Source organism: Mobula hypostoma, chromosome 4, assembly GCF_963921235.1.
Source record: "Mobula hypostoma chromosome 4, sMobHyp1.1, whole genome shotgun sequence".
Lineage (NCBI taxonomy): Eukaryota > Metazoa > Chordata > Chondrichthyes > Myliobatiformes > Myliobatidae > Mobula > Mobula hypostoma.
In genome coordinates, this window is record NC_086100.1 from 96,026,619 (window position 1) to 96,053,282 (window position 26,664).

The 26,664-nt window shown below is 43.6% G+C and overlaps 2 protein-coding genes across 8 annotated transcripts in view; both read right to left on the bottom strand.

The window, feature by feature from the left end:
* Positions 1-23,617, bottom strand: part of henmt1 (HEN methyltransferase 1) — a 46,789-nt gene extending 23,172 nt beyond the window's left edge. Inside the window, exons 1-6 of one of the 5 annotated variants that reach the window (XM_063046197.1) lie at positions 22,360-23,617; positions 17,206-17,342; positions 15,442-15,560; positions 10,760-10,872; positions 8,661-8,795; positions 1,730-1,912 (exon numbers count right to left, since the gene is read on the bottom strand). In XM_063046197.1, coding sequence (XP_062902267.1) covers positions 1,730-1,912; positions 8,661-8,795; positions 10,760-10,872; positions 15,442-15,537 — 527 coding nt within the window. In that variant the 5' untranslated portion in view covers positions 15,538-15,560; positions 17,206-17,342; positions 22,360-23,617. The other 4 variants (XM_063046196.1, XM_063046198.1, XM_063046199.1 and 1 more) reach the window with 4 other exon arrangements.
* Positions 23,618-23,825: 208 nt separating this feature from the next.
* LOC134345479 (AMMECR1-like protein) overlaps positions 23,826-26,664 on the bottom strand; it is a 98,395-nt gene continuing 95,556 nt past the window's right edge. For all 3 annotated transcript variants that reach the window (XM_063046201.1, XM_063046202.1, XM_063046203.1), the window contains one exon: positions 23,826-26,185. In XM_063046201.1, coding sequence (XP_062902271.1) covers positions 26,074-26,185 — 112 coding nt within the window. In that variant the 3' untranslated portion in view covers positions 23,826-26,073. The remainder of the gene's footprint in view (positions 26,186-26,664) is intronic.

The window sequence follows — 26,664 nt, forward strand, 5'->3', positions numbered from 1 at the left end:
GCAGAGTGACCAAACACAGTAATTCAGGTGCAGCCTTACCAATGTCTTATAAACCTCAAAGTTCAACATACATTATCAAAGCATGTATACTACATACAACTTTGAGATTTGTCTCCTTACGGGCAGCCACAAAACAAAGAAACCCGATAGAACCCCCCCCACTAAAAATTGATTTGGCCCAGACATGCCATGCCTCAACCATCCTACACCTTCGAGACTTCAGTTCACACCGCAAAAATGCCAGGTCGTAAAGGCAGTTCAATAGCTCAACTTGGAAAGGGAGGTTACAGACTATTGATTGCAGTGATTGTTCACCAGAAAGTGTGATTAAAGGAGTAGTTAGTAGTTCTGTCTGCTCCCAGTAAGTTGTCACTGTGCTTCACCAGTGTCACCTTAAACCTGTAACACAATATCCCAACTCCTATACTCAGTGCCATGAATGATGAAGGCTAGCATGTCAAAACTTTCTTCACCAATCTATCAGTGACACCACTCTCAAGGAACCCTGTACTTGTACTCCTAGGTCCTCTAGTTCTACAACACACCCAGGGCCCTATCATTTACTGTAAGGTCTTACCTCCATTTGTCTTCCCAAGATGCAAGAACTAATCTCATGCCTTTAGTACAGCTGCAAATAAAAATATAGGAACTACAGGCCAGTAAGCCTAACTTTGGTGGTAGGAAAGCTACTGGAGCGAATTCTGAGGCATAAGATATAACATTAGGAAAGACAGGGGTTGATTAGGATAGTCAGCACAGCTTTGTGCGTTTCTACTGAATTTAATTAAATTTTTGAAGAAGCAACCAAGAAGGTCGATGAGGGCAGTGCAGTGGAAGTGGTTTACATGGGCTTCAATAAAGCCTCTGGTAAGGTTCCACATGGTTGGCTGCTGTGAAAGGTTAGATCGTACAGGATCCAGGGAGAGCTGGCTGACTAGATACGCATTTGTTTGGCTTGGTGCTAAGAAGTGGAGAGTGATGGTGGAATTGAGAGTCATAGAGGCTCATGGCCAGTGTTCCCCAGGGTTCAGAGCTATGCCCATTGCTGTTTGTCATCTACGTCAATGGCTTGGATGGAAATGTACAAGGCATGATAGGTTGTTCAAAACCTTTTCCCGTGGCAGAGACTTCCAACACTAGAAGGCATAAGTTTAGGGTTAAGGGGTTCAGAAGGGATCAGAGGTTTTTTTCCCCTCCCCAGAGGGAGGTTGGAATCAGGAACAAACTACCTAGGGACGTGATGGAGGAAGTGACACAACAATGGAGAAAGTAGTAAGGCAATTGACATGGTCAATGATAAGCTGATCCAAAAGATTAGGGTCTTGGCCCGAAACGTCGACTGTGCTTCTTCCTATGGATGCTGTCTGGCCTGCTGCGTTCACCAGCATTTTGTGTGTGTTGCATCTGATTTATGGTGACTATGGCAGTTTGGATTCACAATTAGTTTGCACATATTTGACAGTAGGAGAGGACATAAGAGAGATGGAAAATGCTGGAAATCTAGGGCAACACACAAAATGCTGGTGCAGGCAGCATCTATGGAGGGAAGTGAACATCTGAAGCTTCAGCTCAAGACCTGTATCCTATTTAGAGGTCAGCCATGATCATAGTGAATGGTGAGGAAGGCTTAAGGGGCTGAGTGGCCTACTCCTGCACCCGTTTTCTTATGTAATGACTCTATGACTCTAGTTTTTAAATAGTTCCAAGCAGAACAGTCCTGTGTACTTACCAAGCCTGAAATTCCGATCTACTCCATTCAAACCTGTGGTCATGGTGTCTGAATTGGCCTAACCCTGGGATCAAGGGGTTGAAGTCAGCATTGGGAGTTGTTATTACCACCACTGCTGGGTTCATATAACCAAACAATACTTCAGGAAACTTTGCCAGATCAGCTGTGTCCAAGTGCTCAATTCTGAATAAGGAGTAAGAAACAGATTTTCATATAAAGACCAAAAAAAAGATAACATTTCAAGTTCAAGTTTATTGCCATAGGCTCATATACACAGTATATAAATGCCATAATTAGCTTTAAACAACAAACTATACATAATAACACCAATGCAACGAGAGACAGAGAAAAATATATATAATCCAAGGTAGTACTGGGGTATTTCAGGTCAGTTTAAGAACCTGAGGGCAGTGCACTGTTCCACAGAAATACCCAAAAGAATATAACTCAATATAACTTTCTGATGGTCTATAAGGAAGACACCTTTTAAAGCAATGATTAAACTTGAGACAAGATGTAACATAGAACATAGAATAGTACAACACAGTACAGGCCCTTCGGCCCACAATGTTGTGCCGACCCTTAAACCCTGCATCCCATATAAGCCCCCACCTTAAATTCCTCCATATACCTGTCTAATAGTCTCTTAAACTTCACTAGTGTATCTGCCTCCACCACTGACTCAGGCAGTGCATTCCATGCACCAACCACTCTCCGAGTAAAAAACCTTCCTCTAATATCCCTCTTGAACTTCCCACCCCTTACCTTAAGGCCATGTCCTCTTGTATTGAGCAGTGATGCCCTGGGGAAGAGGTGCTGGCTAACCACTCTATCTATTCCTCTTATTATCTTGTACACCTCTGTCATGTCTCCTCTCATCCTCCTCCTCTCCAAAGAGTAAAGCCCTAGCTCTCTTAATCTCTGATCATAATGCATACTCTCTAAACCAGGCAGCATCCTGGTAATCTCCTCTGTACCCTTTCCAATGCTTCCACATCCTTCCAATAGTGAGGTGACCAGAACTAGACACAGTACTCCAGAGTGGCCTAACCAGAGTTTTATGGAGCTGCATCATTACATCGCGACTCAAACTCTATCCCTCAACTTATGAAAGCTAACACCCCTTAAGCTCTCTTAACTACCCTATCCACCTGTGAGGCAACTTTCAGGGAACTGTGGACAAGTACCCCCAGATCCTTCTGCTCCTCCACACTACTAAGTATCCTGCCATTTACTTTGTACTCTGCCTTGGAGTTTGTCCTTCCAAAGTGTACCACCTCTCACTTCTCCGGGTTGAACTCCATCTGCCACTTCTCAGCCCACTTCTGCATCCTATCAATGTCTCTGCAATCTTTGACAATCCTCTACACTATCTATAACACCACCAACCTTTGTGTCGTCTGCAAACTTGCCAACCCACCCTTCTGCCCCCACATCCAGGTCGTTAATAAATATCACGAAAAGTCGAGGTCCCAGAACAGAACCTTGTGGGACACCGCTAGGCACAATCCTCCAATCTGAATGTACTCCCTCCACCATGACCCTCTGCCTTCTGCAGGCAAGCCAATTCTGAATCCACCTGGCCAAACTTCCCTGGATCCCATGCCTTCTGACTTTCTGAATAAGCCTACCGTGTGGAACCTTGTCAAATGCCTTACTAAAATCCATACAGACCACATCCACTGCACTACCCTCATCTATATGCCTGGTCACCTCCTCAAAGAACTCTATCAGGCTTGTTAGACACAATCTGCCCTTTGCAAAGCCATGCTGACTGTCCCTGATCAGACCATGGTTCTCTAAATGCCCAGAGATTCTATCTCTAAGAATCTTTTCCAACAGCTTTCCCACCACAGATGTAAGGCTCGCTGGTCTATAATTACCCGGACTATCCCTACTACCTTTTTTGAACAAGGGGACCACATTCACCTCCCTCCAATCCTCCGGTACCATTCCCGTGGATAACGAGGACATAAAGATCCTAACCAGAGGCTCAGCAATCTCTTCCCTCACCTCGTGGAGCAGCCTGGGAATATTCCGTCAGGCCCCAGGGACTTATCCATCCTAATGTATTTTAACAACTCCTCTCCCTTAATATCAACATGCTCCAGAACATCAACCTCACTCATATTGTCCTCACCATCATCAAGTTCCCTCTCATTGGTGAATATCGAAGAGAAGTATTCATTGAGGACCTCGCTCACTTCCACAGCCTCCAGGAACATCTTCCCACCTTTATCCTACCTTCACTCCTGTCATCCTTTTTTTCTTCACATAATTGAAGAATGCCTTGGGGTTTTCCTTTACCCTACTCGCCAAGGCCTTCTCATGCCTCCTTCTTGCTCTTCTCAGCCCCTTCTTAAGCTCCTTTCTTGCTTCCCTATATTCCTCAATAGACCCGTCTGATCCCTGTTTCCTAAACCTCATGTATGCTGCCTTCTTCCACCTGACTAGATTTTCCACCTCACTTGTCACCCATGGTTCCTTCACCCTACCATTTTTATCTTCCTCACCGGGACAAATTTATCCCTAACATCCTGCAAGAGATCTCTGAACATCGACCACATGTCCATAGTACATTTCCCTGCAAAAACATCATCCCAATTCACACCCGCAAGTTCTAGCCTTATAGCCTCATAATCTGCTCTTCACCAATTAAAAATTTTCCTGTCCTCTCTGATTCTATCCTTTTCTATGATAATGCTAAAGGCCACAGACAGACAGATGAAAATGGAAAATACTGGAAATATTTAGTAGCCAGCAAGGAACTCCACTGAACTCTTTCACAGTTCTGATAATAGTTGTCAAACTTGAAGTGCTCAATATTAATTGCTTGAAATTTTGAATCAAATCACTCTTTAAACTTCTGAATTCCAAGGAAACACAGAATTTGCATAATCTCTCCCTGCAAGTTTATCCTTAGAATCTATACATTATTTGGTAAAAGGTAACACTCAACAGGTCAGGCAGCACCTGCAGAGGGGGAAACAGTTGATAATTCAGGTTGAAGGTCATTTGTCAAAACTGGAGGCAAAACAAGACAACAAGAATGTAGAACATAGAACGGGGTCCCCAACCTTTTTTGCACCGCGGATCAGTTTAATATTGACAATATTCTTGCGGACCGGCCGACCGTTGGGGGGGTTAATCACGACTGGAATATAGGTGATAAGTCAACTAAGTCACTTATAAGTGGCTAATACACTCAATTTCGTTTCTAAAAGGGCTTATCTAACAAATTTAATATTAAACACACAGCGCATATTTTCCTCGTATGAACATATAAAATCATTGCAACACACCAATATCGCTGAATCAGTGGGAGCCCTGGGCTTGTTTCCCTGCAACAAGACGGTCCCATTGAGGGGTGATGGGAGACAGCGATACTCGAAGGGGGTTCCTTGTGTCCAGTCTATTCCACAATTTAGTTTTCGTTGCATTCATTGAAGAAAAGCCCGCTTCGCAGAAATATGATGTTGGAAATGGAAGCAACATTTTCAGTGCTTTCGTGGCTATTTCAGGATATTCAGCCTTGACTTTGATCCAGAATGCCGGCAGAGATGTTATGTCAAACATACTTTTCAGCCCACCGTCATTTGCAAGCTCGAGGAGTTGATCTTCTTCCCGCGCTGACATGGATGACGCGTGGGTAATGACATCGTGTGCGTTCAAATTCCAACAGTGGGCATGACAGGAAATGAGGAAAGGTGCAGCTGACTCATATCGTTTCATATCGCCAAATCATATCGTTTCCTCACAGCCCGGTGGTTGGGGACCACTGACATAGAACACAGAAATCTACAGCACATTACAGGCCCTTCGGTCCAAATGTTGTGCCGACCATGTAACCTACCCTAGAAACTGCCTACAATTTCCCTACTGCATAGCCCTCTATTTTTCTAAGTTCCTTGTACCTACCTAAGAGTCTCTTAAAAAACCCTATTGTACTCTGCCTCTACCATCTTTGCTGGCAGTGCATTCCACACACCAACCACTCTGTGTGAAAACTTACCTCTGACATCCCTCTTGTATCTACATCCAAGCACCTTAGAACTATGCCCCCCCCCCCGCCGTGTTAGCCACTTCAGCCCTGGGAAAGAGCCTTTGGCTATCCACACGATGCTTCTCATCATCTTATACACCCAGGTCATCTCTCATCCTCCATCGCTCCAAGGAGAAAAGGCCAAGTTCACTCAACTTATTCTCATAAGACATGCTCTTCAGTCTAGGCAACATCCTTGTAAATCTCTTCTGCACTCTCCCTACAGTATCCAAACATGTTTTTTCAACATATAGTATACATATATTGCACAATAGGTGGAGAATATCTGATAGGGTTAGATCAGGTTTAGCATGGGGTAAATTGTAGGGGAAAATGTCTTCACTGTCATCTCAATATCCAAGAAAGCTAAGATAATGTATCTTAATGTGGCTCTACAATCTATCATCATGAAGTCCTTCAAGACATTGGTCATGGCACGCATCAACTCCAGCTTTCCAGACAATCTCAACCCACTGCAATTTGCCTACTGCCAAAATAGGTCTATGGCAGATGCCATCTCCCTGTTCCTACACTCACCTCTGGAGCATCTGAACAGTAAAGATACCTACATCAGATTATTTTTATGGAACACAATTCTGCTTTCTATACTATTATTCTAAGCAAACTCAATACTCTTCCATCGGGCAGATAATACAAAAAAAATCACATACCACCAACTTTTAACCCAGAGTTATCAAACTCTTGAACTGACTACTTGTATGATTTGATGGACTCTTGGCCTCACAATCTACCTCGCTATGATCTTGCACTTCATTGTTTACCTGCACTGCACTCTTTTACCCTACGATACTTGTTGAATAACTCGCATTTCGAAATAAAATTGAAGAAAAAATTCCATTGGCAATGAATGCAAAACGCAGGAAGGTAGACACTGATTGCCGAAATTTCCAAGACACTTGGACACTAGATAACTTCTTCATTGAGCAAGCTGGGAAACCAGTTTGTCTCACTTGCCTAGAAAATGTTGCTGTGAAGAAGGTGGCAAATATCAGGAGACATTACGAGACCCGCCATAATGGAAATTTTAACAAGTTTACTGGGCAAGCAAGGAAAGATGAAGTTGAGTGAATGAAGGCTAGTTTTGGAAAACAAACGTCATTTTTTGCCAAGAAAAGCAGTGTAAATGAAGGAAATACCCATGCCAGCTACGAAGTCTCAAAATGTATTGCAGAAAAGATGAAGCCTTTTACAGATGGAGAGTCTGTCAAAGAATGTTTACTGGCAGTGGTGGATATTCTTTGTCTTGAAAAGAAATCTTTATTTGCATCTATCAGCTTGACTTCTATAGAAAATATATTCATCCAAGTGGGAAGTATCCTAACTTAGTGCACCATGCAAAAAAGATGGCATCATCGTTTGGCAGCACTTATCTGTGTCAGCAATTATTTTAAAAAATGAAGCACACCAAGAACCATTTGAGAACAAGATTGACTGATGCCCATCTGGATAATGTCTTGCTCTTGGCATCAACAAGTCTGACACCCAATATTGAGAAGCTTTCAAGCAACAAACAGCATTAAGTTTCATATTGATTTATCGACTGTTCGCATTAAAATTTTCTTATTTTATTATACTTAATTTACCACCATTCAATGTATAATGTTCACACATTTTATGCTTAAAGATTCTTTGTGTACTTTTAATAGATTCAAAACATGCCTTAATTGAAATAAGATGCAATTAAACTGAGTTCTTTGATTACTAATTGGCATCCTTGGTTAAGAACAAATGATTTCCTAGCATGCATTACTCGTTAATTTGAGGCAAAACATAACTAGATGTATTTAAATGGATAATTCCCATACTTCAAGTTTTTTTATGGCATTTATCTGACCCACTGTCCGCTCATTAATACGCAATCCGGCCCACAGAGGCAAAAAGGTTGCCAACCCCTGTGCTAAAGTGACAATAACAGAATAACTGAGAGGTAGAATTAAAAGTCTAAGAACATGGCAGCACCACTAGTGGTATGAAGGAGGTGACTGGTATGTCACCAAAGACGCTCTCAAATTTCTACAAATGTACCATGGAGAGCATTTTAACTGGCTGCATCACCATTTGGTATGGGGGGGAGGGGTCTACTGCACAGGATCAAAACAAGCTGCATAGCATTGTAAACTGCGTCAGCTCCATCGTGGGCAAAGGCCTCAGTGGTATCCAGGACATCTTCATAGAGCAATGCTTCACAAAGACAGTGTCCATCATCAAGGATCCCCACCTCCCAGGTCATGCTGGACTCACTGCTGGAGAATTAAGCAGCACACTATTCCCAAATAAACGAAGGGAATCCTGGCTCTTTTCTCAATGAGTTTTTGTTCTTTAAGAGTTGTCTGAAATAACTGGCTGCCCTGATTAACCGATGGACCAATTTACTGAATTTCTGCCCGAGTTCGTTCAAGTGCATGCGAAACAGCTTGAGTTTCATTGCTTCTCTAGCTTTGCCACTGGTGTTAAAATTGGTAGAAGTTCAATATAGTCCAGTAAGGTTTTCCTCCATTACAGCTAAATTCCAGGGATCGGTTTCACCATAGCTACAGCACAAAATGGATTGCAGTAGAATGGCCATTCATGTTTTGATCCTTGTCGCCAAAATGTTACGTACGCACAAGGTAAGAACAACAACAGAGCAGTATGATTAACCGTTTTTACTGAGTCATGTTAGTAACAGTACAGGTTGTGCAACTTGTAGTGTGGAAGATACGAATTGGGCCTGCCACAACAAGAAGACATACACTTGAAAGCCCACATTCAGAAGAGAGTGCCTCCTGCACGTAGGAGGCCCCAAACAATTCACCATGTGAGCAATCAGCCGAATACACACTCACCACATTCTTGCAATCAATCTGTTACAGTAAAGTAAGTACTTACAATTCAATGCAGGAGACAAAGTCACAATCCAGCATGCGAGGATCCTTCACAGCAACAGACCCCTGGTACAGTCTCACCGTTAGTGGAGAGGGCTGGGGGTGGAGGTAAGCATAGGGCAAGGGCGAGAGACGATACCTGGTAGAAGTGAAAACCTCATTTCAGTATCTGCACTGGTGCTAAAATAGCGAAGTTCAAATGGAAAAGCCCATGGTAACAAATATTTATTGAAAAACTCAGTTAACCTTTAGGAATTCCCTGTACTTACATCCACTTCCCAATCTCATTTCCATGTTGTTTGTGCCCAAAAGTTCCAACAGTCCCTATCTTGAATAAGCTCAACGTTGGACCAAGACAGAGAATTCCACCAATACTTCACAATCAATTCTAAATAGCCTACTCTCCAAATCGAGGCTGTTATGGACTCACCAGCCATCAGGGACATCTCCCTTATACCTAATTTCCACAGTTCTGTTAGAATTTTCTGCTTTTCAATGAGATCCCATTTTATTATTCGATACTCCATGAAGATGTGTCCAACCAGTCCAATCTGTACACAGGTCCCACCTGGTAAATTCCTCACCCTGTATGGCAAGAACTTACTTCCTCAGATAAGGTCAGACAGCCAGTGCACACCTGACCTACCTTCCCATCCACCCACAGACACAAACCAACTCCTCCTCCCATATACCACAGACATCTCTGCCCCCCTACATCCTATGCACAATCGATCCCATCACCACACCCAACCTCATCAGTGGTTAGGTTAGGGTTAGGGTTAAAACTGTGTTGACAGGGGTTGCAGGGGCAGGATAGCCCAAAGGGCCTGTTGCACGCTGCCATGCTAAATATGTTAACGAGATGCTATAAATTGCCCCTAGCATGTAGATTAGTGGTAGAATCTGAGGTGTGTGATCAGATTAAGAAGAGTAAAATACAATCAGTGTCAGATTAGTATAATGGTTGACAACCAGCATGGGATTGGTGAACCAAACCCACCATCTCCACACTGTGACACTCTAATTAGCAGAGACTTTGCACAGATCATCAGTGGTAAGAGTGGGCTCCCTCACCTCTGCCCCTCAGGGCTGGGTACTAAGCCTTCTCCTTTATTCACTGTATACCCACGACTGTGTTGCCACCCACAGCTCCAATCTGCTAATTAAATTGGCTGACGGTACTACACTGATTGGCTTAATCTCAAATAATAATGAGGCAGCCTACAGAGAAGAAGTCATCACCCTGACACAGTGGTGTCAAGAAAACAACCTCTCCCTCAATGTCGCAAAAACAAAGGAGCTAGTTGTGGACTACAGGAGGAATGGAGACAGGCTAGTCCCTACTGACGTCAATGGATCTGGAGTTGAGAGTGTGAGCAGCTTTTAAGTTCCCTGGCATAAACATCACCGAGGATCTCACGTGGTCTGTACATATCGGCTGTGTGATGAAAAAGGCACAACAGTGCCTCTTACACCTCAAACGGTTGAAGAAGTTTGATATAGGCTCCCAAATCCTAAGAACTTTCGACAGGGGAACAATTGAGAGCATACTGGCTACATCACTGCCAGGTACTTCCCTCAATTGCAGGTCTCTACAGACAGTAGTGCGGACAGCCCAGCGCATCTGTAGATGTGAACTTCCCACTATTCAGGACATTTACAAAGACAGGTGTTTAAAAAGGGCCGTAGGATCATTGGGGACCCGAGTCACTCCAACCGCAAACTGTTCCAGCTGCTACCATCCGGTAAACAGTACCACAGCACAAAAGCCAAGACCAACAGGCTCCTAGACACCTTCTTCCACCAGGCCATCAGACTGCTTAATTCATGCTGATGCAACTGTATTTCCATGTTATATTGACTATCCTGTTGTACGTAATATTTATTATGAATTGCACATTGCACATTTAGACAGAGACGTAACGTAAAGAGTTTTACTCCTCGTGTATACGAAGGGTGTAAGTAATAAAGTCAATTCAATTCACTGGTGGAAACATCTCTCAACATCTACTCTGCCATGTCTCCTAGGATCCTACAGCTTCAATATATGTGCCGCATCTCTGGACAAGGAACTATGAAGAGCATTTATTGAAAATAAATTACATGTTTTCCTTCAGAAGTTCCAAGTCCACGTCCACTCCAACAAGATCTTCAATGCAACGGCAGAACTTTAAGCGGGACAGCAGTGTGCACTGCGCACAGCCCAAATCTGCCACCTGCAAAGAGGAAAGAGCAGTATCATTAATCAATTTAAAGATGAGAAACCCTCATATTACTTCACCCAACAATCCCAGAGGACAGAAGTAATCCTTTTGATTTCTGTTTGCTGCATTACTGATACAAGTGTATGCTTTTGTTACAAATGCTGTAAATTCTTCTGAGAGTCTCACTGCTGCAAGAGTAGCTGCTGACGACCACAGAAGGACAACAAATAGAGCCACTGCTGCAGAGACCCACGAACTGAAGGATGTGTGTTGCTTGAATTTCCAGCATCTGCAGAATTCCTGTTGTTTGAGAGTAGAGGAACAATCTCTTCAGCCCATCATATCAGTGCCAATCACGATACTAATTTAAACTGGACATCCTGGATTTCCTCCCACAATCCAAGCTTTACCGCTTAGTAGCTTAGCAGGTCATTGTAAATTGTCCTGTGATTAGGCTAGGGTTAAATAGATGGGTTACTGGACAGTGTGGCTCATTGGGCCAGAAGGCATTCCACAATATATCTCTAAATAAATAAACGTGCCAAAACCTGGCTTATACCCCTCCATTCCCCACTTGTTCACGTCTGTCTAAGGGCTCCTAGACATTAATACGGTATCTGTTTCCACCATGTCCCCTCACAATGCAACCCAGGCAACTACCACTCATTGTGTTAAAAAAAAACTTCCCCCATATATCTCCCATAAATCTTCCCCATCACCTTAAACCTATGCCCTCAGTATTAGACATTTCTAACCGAGGGAAAAGCTCTGACAATCTACCCTATCTATGCATCTCATATTTTAGAAAAGGTTCCCTCAATGAGGAACTTGTCATACATATTAGAAAGATTGTTGGCTACCTGTGCTCACAAATACCATTTAAAAGCTTATGAGACTATCAGAGCTATTCTCTTTATTCCTCTCATTGTCCTCCCCCACTTTCTCCGTGACCTAAACTATCTTCTCTTTCTTAATTCTAACAAGGGTCTTTAACCTGAAACAGTAACAGTTTTCTTCCCACAAATGTCTGACCTACTGAGTGTTTCTAGCATTTTCTGCATTTAATTCAGATTTCCAGTTTATACAGTTTTTTAAAATCTTTTCATTCAGCATACTACAAGCATGCTCCACACATCAAAGTTGCTGGTGAACGCAGCAGGCCAGGCAGCATCTCTAGGAAGTGTACCCAGCGGACTGTACCTCTTCCTAGAGATGCTGCCTGGCCTGCTGCGTTCACCAGCAACTTTGATGTGTGTTGCTTGAATTTCCAGCATCTGCAGAATTCCTGTTGGTTACAAGCATGCTCCTGCTATTTACAATATGCGTCAATGATTTGGATGAGGGAACTGTGAAATATTTTGAAGGTTACAGACAATCGAAAACGTGTGGCATTTTGAGGAAGATTCAGTGAGACCAAGATGGTTTGGACAGATTGAGCAAGTACATAAAAACAAGTACACAGTGGATAGATGTGAGCATATCCAATTCAGAACGGAAAACAAAGAGGAGATGTATTATTTGCAGTGTTAGATCAGCGTTGATGTGCTAGAAGACTTGTGTGTCATTGTATACCAACTACTGAAAACAAACAAGCAGATCGAGTGAGCAGTTAACAAGGAGCACTAACACCCAAAAACGGCATCCATCATTAAGGACGCCCATCATGCAAGTCATGTTTGCTTCTCGCTGTTGCCATCAAGGAGATACAGAAGCCTTAGGTCCTTCACCACCAGGTTTAGGAACAGTTATTATCTTTCAACAATCAAGCTGCCGAACCAGCATGGACAACTCCACTCATCAACTCTAAACTGATTCCACAACCAATGGACTCACTCTCAAGGACTCTCCAACTCGTGTTCTCAGAATTGTTTATTATTTTTTGTATTTACATAGTTTGTCTTCTTTTGCACATTGGTTGTCAGTCTTTGTGCGTAGTTTTTCATTGATTCTATTCTATTTCTTTGTCCTGTGAATGTCTCCAACAAAATGAATCTCCAGGTAGTATATAGTAATATATACATACTTTGACAATAAATTTACTTTGAACTTTGAGAAGGTAAGTAGAACATTGGGCTTCACTCAAGAAAACTCGAGTTCAGAAGCCAGGATGTTTTGTTACAATAACAGAGAGCTTCGTTGAAACAATGCATGAAATACTTTAACACATGAAGAGCAATGGATAGCTGTGGGCTTGTACTTGATAAGAGTTCAGAAGGATGGGAGCATCACATTGAAACCTACTGGATGCTGAAAGGCCTGGATTGAATGGATGTGGGAAGGATGTTTCCATTAATAGGAGAGTCTGGGACCCAAGGGTACTGCCTCAGAATAGAGATGTCTCTTTAAAACTGCGATGAGCAGCAAATTCTTCAGCTAGAGGATGATGGTTCTGTGGAATTCTTTTCCACAGAGGGCTGTGGAGGCCAAGTCATTAGGTGTATTTAAGGCAGATGTCAGAGACTCTTGATGAGAAGGGAGGGTAAAGGGTTATGAGGTGAAAGCGGGAGAATGGGACTGAGAGGGGAAAAAAAACACCATAATTGAATGGTGGAGCAGATGTGATGGACTGAATGGCCTAATTCTGCTCCTATATCTCCTGATCTTATGGTCTACTTTTGTATCAGCATATTGATCTGACCCAAACTCTTCCACATTATTCAATGTCACTTCCATTGCAATAACAACCTACCTGTTCCTTCAAAACCAGTGTGTTAGAGATTGCCTTTATGCACTAAAGGTATGATTGGGTCCACTAGGGCTGTATCTACTAGAGTTTGGACAAACAAGAGGGATCTCACTGAAATTTCAGAAGCTCTGGCAGGGCTGGACAGATTGGACATAGGAAAGATGTTTCACCTAGCTGAGAGTCTATAATGAGGGGACACCAGCTTGGCCAAGAGGGCAAGAGATTTAGGTCTTAGGTGAGAAGATTTGAGAGCTACTAAGGCAGTCAGTGAATAGATTCAAAGTCACAGATTGATTTTCCAGCTTAAGAAAAGGCATTCAGGAGTAGAGACCACACAAATATGGTCGCTCTGCTCTTCCTCACAACACAGAAGGGTTTTCAGTCCATCAAATCTATACAATAGAGTAATCTCATCCTGCTAATATTTCCAGTAACCTATTGTCTTCCCCTCATTCCCATTAGCCCCATCCCCAACCACAATATTCTACCACTCGCCTACACACTGGGGTCAATGTACAGTGGTCAGTTAATCTACCAAGCTGTACGACATTGGGATGTGGGAGAAAACTGGAGCACCTGGGGGAAAACCTATGCACCTGCAGGGAGACCGTGCAAGGGAGCCAGCTGGATTTGAACTCGGGAGCCTTCGCTCTAAAGTCTGGCACTGATGCCACTACACTACCAGCCGGTACCTGCAGGGAGAACAGACAAACTCCACAAAGCAAGCACCAGAGGTCAGGATTGAAGCCAGCTCTCTGAAGCTGTGAAGTAGCACCTCCATCGGTGGTGGCACCTTGCCACTCAAGATGATTGCATTCTTGCTTCTGTTTTGGGTTAAATGATCAGTGTTAAACAATAGAGAAAGGTTGATGGTTGAATGGCCTCTTCTTGCTTCTACTTTCCATGTTTCTACCTGGAGATGGTTGAGTTTGTCAGAGTATCACAGCGAACAACCACAGTGTCATTTGTATACAGTGAACACCATAGCCACCCTGTTCTACTGGAGGAGGGAGGGAGCATTTAACGTGGTGGATGGGATATCACTCAAGAGGCTGCTTTGTCCTGGATGGTGTCAAGCTGATTGAGATTTGTTGAACTTGCACTCATCCAGGCAGATGCAGAGTGTTCCATCACACTCTTGACCTGGAGATGGAGGATGAGTTTTGGGGCGTCAGGAGGTGAGTTACTCTCTCCAAGATCCCCAGCCTCTGAGCTGCTCCTGTAGCCACAGGATTTACTTGGATGGTCTAGTTCATATTCTGGTCAATGGCGACTCCTAAGATGTTGACGGCAATATCACTGAATTTCAGATGTTAGATTTAACAATTTTGCAGATTATTTAAAGTTACTTACTACTTATTAGCCAATGTCTGCAGACATTAGCCTCTGGAGTAACAATATGAGACCATAAGATATAGGAGCAGAATTAGGCCATTTGGCCCATCACTTCTGCTCCACCATTTATCATGGCTGATCCAATTTTCCTCAGCCCCAATCTCCTGCCTTCTCCCATATCCCTTCATGCCCCAACCAATCAAGAATCTATCATCCTCTGCCTTAAATATAAATAAAAGACTTTGCCTCCACAGCTGCCTGTGGCGAAGAATATCTGCCAGAAGGAGTTCCTCTAGAAGGCTGTTGCTCACATCTGAATGCTTGTGTCTTGCTTCATGCAGGCAGGGCTGCTTCACTTGCTGAGGGGTTGTTCTCATGTGAATATCCTTTGTTCCAACCGAATAAGTTCAGCGCCATGGCAATTCTAGACTTCATAAAGTCTAGCCTGTTATAGCTAGCAACTTGCAGTTTGCAAATAGGGAGAAATACTAACTCGCAATTGTTGAAATGAATTGTTTCTTTTGACTAATATACAGAATAAACTCGTATTTTCTCCTCACCTTCTGGGCTTTACATTTCTCCACTAATTCAACAACCATCTGGTATCGCTGTTTGTAAAGTGGTGGAGAAAAAGTTAAAATCTTCACCTCTTCCATTTGCTTCAGCAGCTGTCACCAACCTGCTCAAACACAAGACCCACAAGTCTCTGTTAATAAACTACTGCATGCGGAGCAGCTGATTTTTCCCCACATACCCATTCTGCTCCCAGATTCTGCTACTGGCTTAAACACCAGGCATCATTTTACAGCGGCCAATTAACCTAACAACCCACGCGTCTTTGGGATGTGGGGGGGAACCGGGTGCCCGAGTAAAACACGCGTGGTGACAGGGAGAACGTGCTAACACTACACAGATGGCGCCCGGAGTTAGGGAGGGTTAAACCTGGGTGAGGAAAAGTGTCGCCCATTACGTTATAAAACAACATCGTGGGGTAGACTCGCATTGTACTAACTCTGCTCCTGTCTTACGGTTGGAGGAAGGCCGCAGGCGGACCGGGACCGCGACTAGGGCTGGGCGGGAGGGCGGGAGCCGAAGCGCAAACTGCGACACGGTACGGTACCAGGGCCCCGGCAGGTTAAAGGAGCACGGAGTCAGCGACCCTAGGCCTACGACCACAGTTCACGAAGGGCCAGGGGCCGGGAGCGATAACGCCCTTAATCCAAATGTGGAGTGTCAAAAATCTTGGAACACCAACGTTACCGGGTGGTCCGGAGTCGCCCGCTGTTGTCAGAGGATTTAAATTTCGAAGGCCCGATGATCGTCAAACATCATTTCCGGTTCGGGCCCACGGAGCGACATCTGAGGCGGTGGGGAAGGCAGCCGGTGATTGTCACCACCTCTGATCCCATGGAGGCTAATTCCTTGTCCTCCCCTGTCACACACCCGCCTTGCTGTCGCCTTGCCTTCAGTCGGTGTTCTCACACACCCCTTCCAGCTCAGCCCAAAATCCACTTGCACCTCCCCCCACCTGGTCCACCGTTCGCGGTGCTCCCGACGTGGCCTCTTCTACCTCCGCGATAGATTCGCAGGGATCTAACCCTCAGTCCGCTGCGGCCATCCTATGCTCCCTGTTGCAGGCCATTTCGATTCCCTTTCCCATCTCCACACTGACCTGTCCATCCTGAAGCCTTGCGCATTATCTTAGCAGTAAGAGAGACCAATGCAGACTGGAGAAGCAATGCCCCACATTCCACCTGGGTAATCTACAACTCAGTGCCATGAATATTGAGTTTCCCACCCATGTTTGTTGTGTGGGAAACAAGGTTTGTTGGACCCTTTCCTGGTCCATTCACATAGCATCCACACACTTTACCCATTCCACACCTGTCATTCACCTCCCCCTTAATGGCTTCCATTTTCACCTCCTTCTCAGATTCCAACAGTTTTAGCCCACTGTGCCATTACTTCTTTAGTTGTAATGCATAGCAAACCTTACCCCAGAAAATCAGTAGCTTGGCACCTGTATATCGTTGATGTTGTGGGTCACTGTACACTCGACCAGGTGCTGCATGTCAATACATTGTTGCTGGTGCATTGCATCATTACAGGAAGTCACACAGGCTCACACCATTATTGTAGAATCAGATTTCCACTGCATCTTTGTGAGACTTCCTAAAGGGACTGGGTAGGTGGGGAGGAGGGGACTGGTGTTGCAATGAGTTCCCCAAGTGGGATTTTCTGATTTTGAGGAGGTGGCCTCTGATCACCACTTACAACAAAATAGCTGTATATATTTGTATAATTTCACTAGCCTCTACACTCACCAATGATCGTGGCATCACCCCTGAGGACTCTTCTTCCCTCCAAGCACAGAACCAGCCATCACATCAGTTTCACTGTAACCGTGTGCAGAGACGACCTGGGGCTTGTTTCTTTTCCTGAAATAGATCCCACCTTAAGACTGGGGGAGCAAAGTAATCACACGGCAGTTAACATATCTGTCTCAGAACTCCACAGAAGCACATTCAGTCCTGTTCTTAGGCACCACACTGTATTGAGTTTGCAGGCTTTTGCTGTGGATGTTGTTAGGGTCCTCCAGTTTCCTTCATCATCAAGGTATGTGGGCTGGGTGAATTTGTTGCTTCTAATTACTCCTTGATGATCATGCAGTAAACAATCAAAGGGGAGTTGAGGAAAATGTGTGAAAGAGAATTGATTGCAGGGGCATAGGAAACTGATGAAAGGGGATGTGACAGATGGGATTGTTCTGCTGGGAATGGTCTGTCTTTGCTGAGGGTAGTTGCCAACTTAGCATCACTGAATACCAAGGCAGGTAACAGTTTTATAAACCATAAAACAGTACAGCAAAGGAACTGGCCATCTGGCCCACAATGCGGTGCCAAACCAATTAAATTAGTAATCAAATGGCTACCTAAACTATTTTATTGTATATTGTATTCCCTCACCTTCATGTGCCTATCTAAACGTTGGCTGGTCAGTCATTACCTTTAGCAGCATATTGTCTCTTTACATTTGACTCAGACACAACAGCTCACATTTGGCCTTGTTAAACTCTATCTGCCATTTCTCTGCCCATATGTACAACTGATCTATATCCAGCTGTATTTCTTGCCAGTTTTCTACGCTCTCCACAACATCACCAATCTTCCTATCGTCTTCAAACTTACTAACCCACCCATCTACGTTTTCTTCCAGATCATTTATATACATCACAAATAGCAGAGGTCCCAGTACAGATCTCTGCAGAACACGAATTACATTCCAGCTCGAACAAGTCTCTTCAACCACTACCCTCTGTCTTCTATGAGCAAGCTAGTTCCGAATCCAAACACCACAGATCCCATTCTGGATGATCCTCCCTTAAGGGACCTTATCAAATCCAGATAGTCAACATCCACAGCTCTACTTACCTCAATCACCTTGTCAAAAACATCAATCAAATTAGTAAGACATGATGTGTCCCACACAAAGCCATACTGGCTCTCCCTAATTAGGCCATGGGTCTCCAAATCCTCAAATTCTATCCTTAAGAATTCTCTCCAGCAACTTCCCTATCACTGACATGAGATGCAATGGTCTAGTTTCCAGAATTATCCCTACTTCCCTTCTTGATTATGAAATATTAGCTACACGCTTGTGGCTAGAGAGGACATAATTGGTCAAGGCCCCAGCGATCTCATTTCTTGCCTCTCTCAATATCCTGGGGTGTATCCCATCAGGCCCTGATCCACCTTAGGTGTATCCACCTTAATGCTCTTTAAGAGACCCAAATCTACCTTCTCCTTTACCTCAAAATAGCATATGAATACACTCAGCCCCGATCTCCCTATCCTCCACGTCCTCCTCCTTTGTAAATATTGAATAATTATTAAGGACCTCCCCACATCCTTCGCATCCAAGCGAATGCTCCCCCCTTTATCCTTGTTAACCTCTTGCTCATGATGCATGTATAAAATGCCTTGGGATTCTCTTCAATCCTACTTGCCAAGGCTTTTTGTGGCCCTTCTTGGCTTTCCTAATTCCCCTCGAGTTCTTTTCTGGTTTATTTATAATCCTCAAGGACCCTGTTTCATTCTGGCTTCCTAAGCTTAACATACTTTTTTGACTACATCCATCACTTATCTTGACATCTTACCTTACCATCTTTCTCCTTCCTTCTGACTGGAACATTCCTGTACTGTGTGCAGTAGGTCTTTAAACACCTTCCACATGTCAGATGTGGACTTGCCCATATACAGCTGTTCTGATGAACTCTCCCTAGTTCCTGCTTAAATGCTCTTATAATTTGCCATGATGCAATTTAATACTCTCCCATAAGGTCCATACTTATCCCTATCTGTTGCTAACAGTGATTGCACTCTACCTATTTTTGAGTTCTACCCATATAGACTCAGATGAGTCCTCCATATTGTCCTGAGTACATCTGTGATACTGTCTCTGATTAGTGAGGCCACTCCCATCCCCTTCTCTACCTTTTCTAAAACATCACGACCCTGGGACATTTAAGCACCCATTCCTGTCTCTCTCTCAACCAAATGTCTGCAATGGCTACAATATCATAGTTCCATATTGATAATATTCCTAGGATTAAAATACACACGTCAAACTATCCATCCCATCATATCTATCACTTTGCTCCTGCCAGTTTTTACTGCCCTCTCCACCCCTCCACTTTCTGACCTGCTGCTGATTCCCATCCTCCTGCTAAACTAATTTAAACCTTCCTGAGTAGCACTAGCAAACCTCCCAGCCAGGATATTAGTTCCCCTCCAGTTCAGGTGCAACCCATCTCTCCTGTACAGGTCACCCCTGCTCCAGAAGAGGTTTCAATGATCCAAAAACCCAAAACCTTGTCTTCTGGTACCACTTCCTCAGCCATTCCTATTGCTGCCCCGACTAGCATGTGGCACCAGGAGTAACCCAGAGATTACTACCTTGGAGATACTGCTCTTTAGCACCTTTCCTAACTTCCTATGCTCTCTGTGTAGGACCTCTTTCCATTTCTACCCATGACATTAGTGCTAATGTGCACCATGGCCTCTGGGTGCTTTCCTTCCCCCGAGAATATTCTGCAGTCACTCTGAGACATCCTAGCAACGCACCATCCTGGCGTCCAGCCACAGAATCTCCCACCCACGCCCCTATAATCTCCTGTCACTGCTGCTCTACTGGCCTGGCTGGCTGCTCCTGCTGTGTCAACCCCCCCCCCCCACCCCCAAGCCCAGCAGTATCCAAAGAGGTATACTTGTTGCTGAGGGGAATGGCCACAAGGAAATCCTGCATTGACTGCTTACTCCCCTTACCTCTCCCAGTGGTCACTCAGGAGACCTCATCTCTTCTGTACCAGATCCCCAGAGCTGTAAATTCCTTGCCCCTTGCTTACAAACATTTATCTACCTCAAATATATTTAAGATCCGGCCTCAGCACCCTTGTTGTCAGAATTTCCAGATATTCACTCCCCTCTGCAGGAAGTTGTTCCTTCACCACCTCAGTCCCTTTGTGCTGTAATTGTGTCCCCTCATTGGAGACTCTCCCACTAGTAAAAAAAAATTGCAACATCAATTGTCAAACCCTCTTGAGATCTTACCTGTTTCAATAAGGTCAGCCCTCATTCTTCTAAACACAAAGGAATACAGACTCATATAGAGTATCCTTTCTTGTTAAGACTTAAGACAGACTTCATTCCAAGACGGGACATAATCAACACAGATGGCATACAAATCTTTATAATTAGTGAATCCTGAGAAGGATGGGGAGGATTCATTCAGCCCAAGGCAGGCATGGACACAAGGCCAATGAAATGTATTGTGGAAACTGACGAACCACATTTCAATGGTGAGGGACAAAGAACATTGGAGTCAGGGTGAGGGCAGGGGACAGTTCTCAATGGAACCAGGGGCAAAGACATTTGGCGTGCTTGAGCTCATTGAAAGTGACTTGGCAAATTGCGAAAACGTTACCAATGGCACACAGGACTGACTTTATAAGAGGCAGAGTGGACAAGAGCAAGAAAGTCATTATAATCCTTTATATAGCACTGGCTCAGCCACAACGGGCCATTTCTGGGAAAGGAGATGTTAGGGAGGGTATAGAGAGGTTTACTGGAATGATATAGGAGGCAAGAGGCGTTAGTTCTGTCAACGGACTGGAAAGGCTGGGGCTGTTATAGAACAGCACAGTACAGGCACTTTAGTCCAAGATGTTATGCCAACCTTTTAACCTATTCCAAGATCAAACTAACCCTTCCTTCCTACATAGTCCTCTATTTTTCTATCATCCATGTGCCTATCCAGGAGTTTATTAAATGTCCCTAATTTATCTGCCTCTACCATCACCCCTGGCATGTCCCACCTACCCACCACTCTTTGTAGAAAAACGTCCCTCTGACATCCCTCCTATACTTTCCTCTAATCAATTTTAAAATTATGCCCCCTGGTATTAGCCATTTCAGTCCTGAGAAAAAGTCTCTGGCTATCCACTCGATCTGTACCTCTTATCCTGTACGCCTCTATCAAGTCATCTCTCATCCTTCTTCACTCCTAAGAAAAAAGCCCCAGCTCACTCAACCTATCTTTATGGATGTGCCCAGACAGCATCCTGGCATCTCCTCTGAACTCTATTAACCTTTCACATACTACCAATAATGAAGTGACAAGAACTGAACACAGTATTTCAAAGAACTCTGGTCCAATCAGTTTTATCAAGCTGCAACATTACCTCCCGGCTCTTGAGCTTAATCCCTCAACCAATGAAGGCCAATACACCATACATCTTCTTCGCAACCCTATCAATTTGTGTGACAAATTTGAGAGATCTATGGATGTGTATCCCAAGATCCCCCTGTTCCTCCACACTGCCAAGAATCCTGTCATTAACCCTGTATACTTTAAAAATTTGACATCCCAAAATAAATCAACTTCACACCTTTATCCTTGAAACACAGGAGGCTGTGAGGGGCTTTCAACTATATTTAAAGTCATTAAGCGCCCAGGCAGTCATAGGAAGAAAATGCAGAGAGATTAAAAACTATGGGATAGAAAACCAGGGAGATTGGGAAAAGAACCAACACCTCTACTTTCATCTGGGAACATTACAGCCTTGTGGACTCATTATCAAATTCTACAGGTTCAGGCATCTTCCTTTCTCATTCTGTATCCACACAAGGCTCCTCCGTTTGTGAAACTGGCTCTTTGTTATTTCACCCAGTCTCACCGGTCATGTCCCAGAGTTCTACATCTTGTGCCTTACGTTCCTTTGTGTTCTCATTCCAATTGTCCTTATTTCAAAATTTTATGTTTCTTTGTTCATGTTTACAGCCTCCAACTTCCCCAATTAAACCATGAAATGGATGACCTCATTTGCAACATCCCCACAGCAACCCTGACCTCAACCAATCACAGATTTGTCCTATCCATTCCTCTCCCATTTTCTCTGCAGCTTAAAGCCAGCTCATCACCTGTTTTGCAGTTTTGATGAAAGATGTTTTTTCTCCCACAGATGCTGCTGACTCACTGAGTATTTTCTGGCTCCTTTAGGAGAATCTTTTGTAAGAGGATATTGCCCTTGGCCATTCGCAAGTGATGCAAAGAAGAACCTCAAACAATAATGGAAATCAACTCAAGAAAAATACATTTAACATTGGTAATTAGATAGAAGTTTCAAAAAGTATTTATATTTTTTTCAAAAAACCAAGACCATGAATGAATATGGAAGGTAGGTGAACGTCTTTGTTCAGACCAACCAACCAAATAGCAGAACAGCTTTGAAGAGCTCAACATTTTAATACTGTTCCTGATATTGACTTAATGTTTTACGTGGGCTGTAATGTCCATTACTTTTCCTTAGTATGTGGCATACTGTGTGTTTTGGAGATATCAGTTTCATCAAAAGTAGTGTTAGTTTGATGATTGATACATTTTGCTCCTTTTAGCCTTTTTCTCTCTCACACAAAGCTCTCATTTTGGTGGTTTACTGCACTGCTAATAACTTGGCTTGTTAGGGTCCATCCCTATGATCTAGTCAGTCATCCCTAGTTCTCTCACTTAAGATGTTGTGCTAGGAATCAAGCTTCCACTGTTCTGTGCAAGACTAGAAAGCCACTCATTCAAGGGTATTTCTTCAGCTGCAAGTTTAACAGAGGACAATGAGAGCAACAATCCTGGAGTTGTCAATTAATCAACTAATGCCAGTAGGAAGGGAAGCAGAACCATGACCAGTATCAATGACAAATGCATCTCCATTGACTGATGGCTTGGGGATAAAGATCAAAGTATCAGAGATACAAGGTAAACACTTGTTGAAAAAAATCATTAGTCTTCAAATTTATTCAAATTGCTTTGTTCAGAAGGGCAGACAATTTGGTGCAGTACTAGTGTTGGACTAGCAAACAAAAAGTTGAGTCATTGCTGTTAGCACACTTCAAATCACAGTCATGGAAATCAGCTTAACATGGTACAGTATCTGCAAGTATATCTGGCGAGGGCAGCAAGTCACTTCATGTTCTATAAAACTTTGGTTCGGCTGCATGCGGTATTGTGCAGTTCTGGGTGTCCCATTACAGATTTCGGGGAGGGTGCAGTGGAGAGTATTAACTATACAGACAGGTTGGGAGATGGGTTGTTTTCTCTAGAGGTAGAGGCTGAGGGGCGATCTGACAGGTTCATAAAATTGAGAGTAGTAAATAGGGTAAATATCAAGTGCCTCTCCCAGGATAGAGATGTCACATATACTAGAGTATATGCATTTAAGGGGAGAGGGGGAAAGCTAAGGGTAGATGTGTAAGTTGTTCCATGTTTATATAAACAGAGTGGTGGCTCTATTCCGCGGGCTGCCGGGGGAAGTGGTGGAAGCAGATACAATGGTGGCATCTGGACGGGCACACCAATATGCAGGGCATGGAGGGATAAGGATCATATTATTTAATTTGGCATCATATTCAGCAGAAACATTGTGGACTGAAGAGAGAGACATTCTCGTCCTGTACTGTTCTATGTTCCATAGAGCTCTATGATTGGTTCTGTTAATCAGTGGGGTTTGAAGCAACTATGGACAGCTCAATTCTCTCACTTTCTTTCGGACATTACTAGTAACAACATTGCGGTTGTATCCCTGCTTGATAAAGTACCTGTTTGTTTTCAAAACTAACATACTAATCACAGTGCACGTATTTTTAAAGCATTAATGAAATATTAGCTGCACAAATTGCTTGGCTTAGTGAAGATAATGGTGATACAAACTCTGCTCCTCTACTCTTGTTCCATCTTCCCTGTATATTCGAGAGGGCATCAACCCTCAACTTGAACTTCATCTCTCACCTGTCACGATGTACATTGGAGCACAATTCAGAGCTGTGGACGCAGCTCAATATATTGCAGAAACCAGCTTCCCTTCCACGGACTCCGTCTGCACTGCTCACTAGCATGGTAAAGCAGCAAACATAATCAAGTGCATCACTCACCCCGGACATTCTCTCCCCTCTCCTCTTACAGTGGCAGAGATACAAAAGCCTGAAAGCATGTATGGAGTGGTTCCCTAGTACAATAAAATTCCTTCCTAACCTCACAATCTACATTGTTATAGCTTTGCAACCCATCATCTAGCTGCCCTGCACTATCCATATCTGTAATATTTTATTCTGCATTGTCATTATTTCCCCTTGTACTACCTCAATGTACTGTGATGAAAAGATCTGTATGGATGGTGTGCAAGGTTTTCCACTGTACCTCAGTACAGGACAATAAACTATAATATAGTTACAGTTATTAGCTTCACAAATTGTTGAACTTAGTGAGGATAATGGTGGAAAATATGCAGTGCAAACTCTGGTTTTCTATCCATCATCTCTGAAAAGAGGACATCGTCCCTCAACTTCGTCTCATGTCATGATGCACTGAATGCATTTTGGAGCACAGGCCACTGGTCTGTGATCAGTATAAATTATGGAATTCTCTTGAACTGTGAGGGTGCCAAGAGTGGTGGCAGAACACATCATTCTGAGCAGAACGGAATTCAAACTTGGAATCTTCCCATCATTCAGCTGCTCCTGTGTGAATCTGAAAGTCCTGGCTTCAGCACTGCCAAATTTCAACTTTAGTATGCGGTGTCCCATTTTCACAGGAGAAAGACTGAACAGTGGATCGTTCTGTGAGTGTAGGGCTATAGAGAACAGGCTTGTTATGCTGCACATAGACACAGAGACAGAGAGTAAATACAATTTACTTTATCAAAGGGTTTTCATTCACAAAATGTATGCTTGGGCTATAGATATACAAGTAGTAAATGAGGCCAACAAAAAAAAACTAGATTTTTACTACCCTTCCAACACTGTTGATTAAAAGGTAACCAGATTATTGCCAGAGTGACGCTGGAACTGGGGCTGTGCTGACATCTTGTATAATGTGCAAAGAAATCCAGCATTCACCCTTGGTTTATGCTTGACCTGTAGGTACGCACACATAATCGCGTACCACTTGGCAATTAATGCACAGCATGTCCATTAGAAGTCCCGCTATTTACTTCAAGTTAATACTTACTCATGTCATGGGAGACACGACTTTTAAGCAACATCGGAAAATATTTCAGTCCTGACTGCATTTTCAACCGCACCTACTGACTGACCATTGGCTTGTGCGGACTGAATAAAGAAAAGCTCCATTTTTATTACACAGGATTTTGGAATTTTCTCCCCACTCTGAGCAGCGTTTTGGGGAAATCACATCCCACGATTCACCAAAATGAAAACTGCGAACCAGTAACCTTTGGGTTTAGGGAGGCAAGACTAAATCAACAACCCAGTGGATACGTCATCCATTGGTGAAGAGACTGAGCACCCTACGTACTGTACGTCAATGGTTTCAGTACTAAAAAACCTGCAGTTCATACACAGAATCCTGCAAGTCACCAAAGTAAGGCAAACATAGGTAAACAAGTATAGAAACAGAAACAAGATTTGTTAGAAATCCCTCCCTTCCCCAAAACGAGATTCTACTGTTTCGTCACAGCGTTCCGTGGCCAAGTCTGTCTGAGGTAGCGCTAACCGAAGGCGTGCTTGGCAACGGAACGCTAGCATCATAAAATAGTGCAGTAGTAAAAGTAACTAGACCAGGAAGAGGAGGCGTCACCTCCGATGAGGTGGTAGCTGGATTCCTGTGATTGGTCGTGCTGCTTGTTGTCAGGAGTAATGATTGTAGAGAGGTGGGGCATGGAGGGTGCCATTCTGAAAGTAATGCTGTCGTGAGGCCATGTACTCAGCGTAGCTAACTGTTATTTTCTCACTGCGGTACCTGAGGAGACAGAAAGTGCGGTGAGTTACATAGGTTGCTTCTGGTGAGATTCCTGAATATACAGGCTAACAAACAAGAGCTGGGACACAAACCCATCTTGGCGTTGTGTTGGGGTTTTGTTTCTCTTTATTCAATGACAAACAATTTAATCCCAAGCCCATGGGGAAAAAATATCAAAGCCAGGCTTTTATCGACTAGCTTGTGTGGGGGCTTTACTGGAAGTCTGCTGAATGTGCAAATATAGTATATAAAGTGGTTCCCCAATTCACATCCTCAAACAGCAAGGAGATTAATGAAACAGAATTTTACTTTCATAAATGAATGTTAAATCACTGTCCCCACACCACCCCCCACCGTCCAAAGGGCAGAAGCTGCAAAAGCATGAGAACACATACTACCAAGCTCAGAGATAGCTTCTATTGTGCAGTTATAACACTCTTGAACAGATCTTGCATGATAAAGATGAACTCTTGATCTTT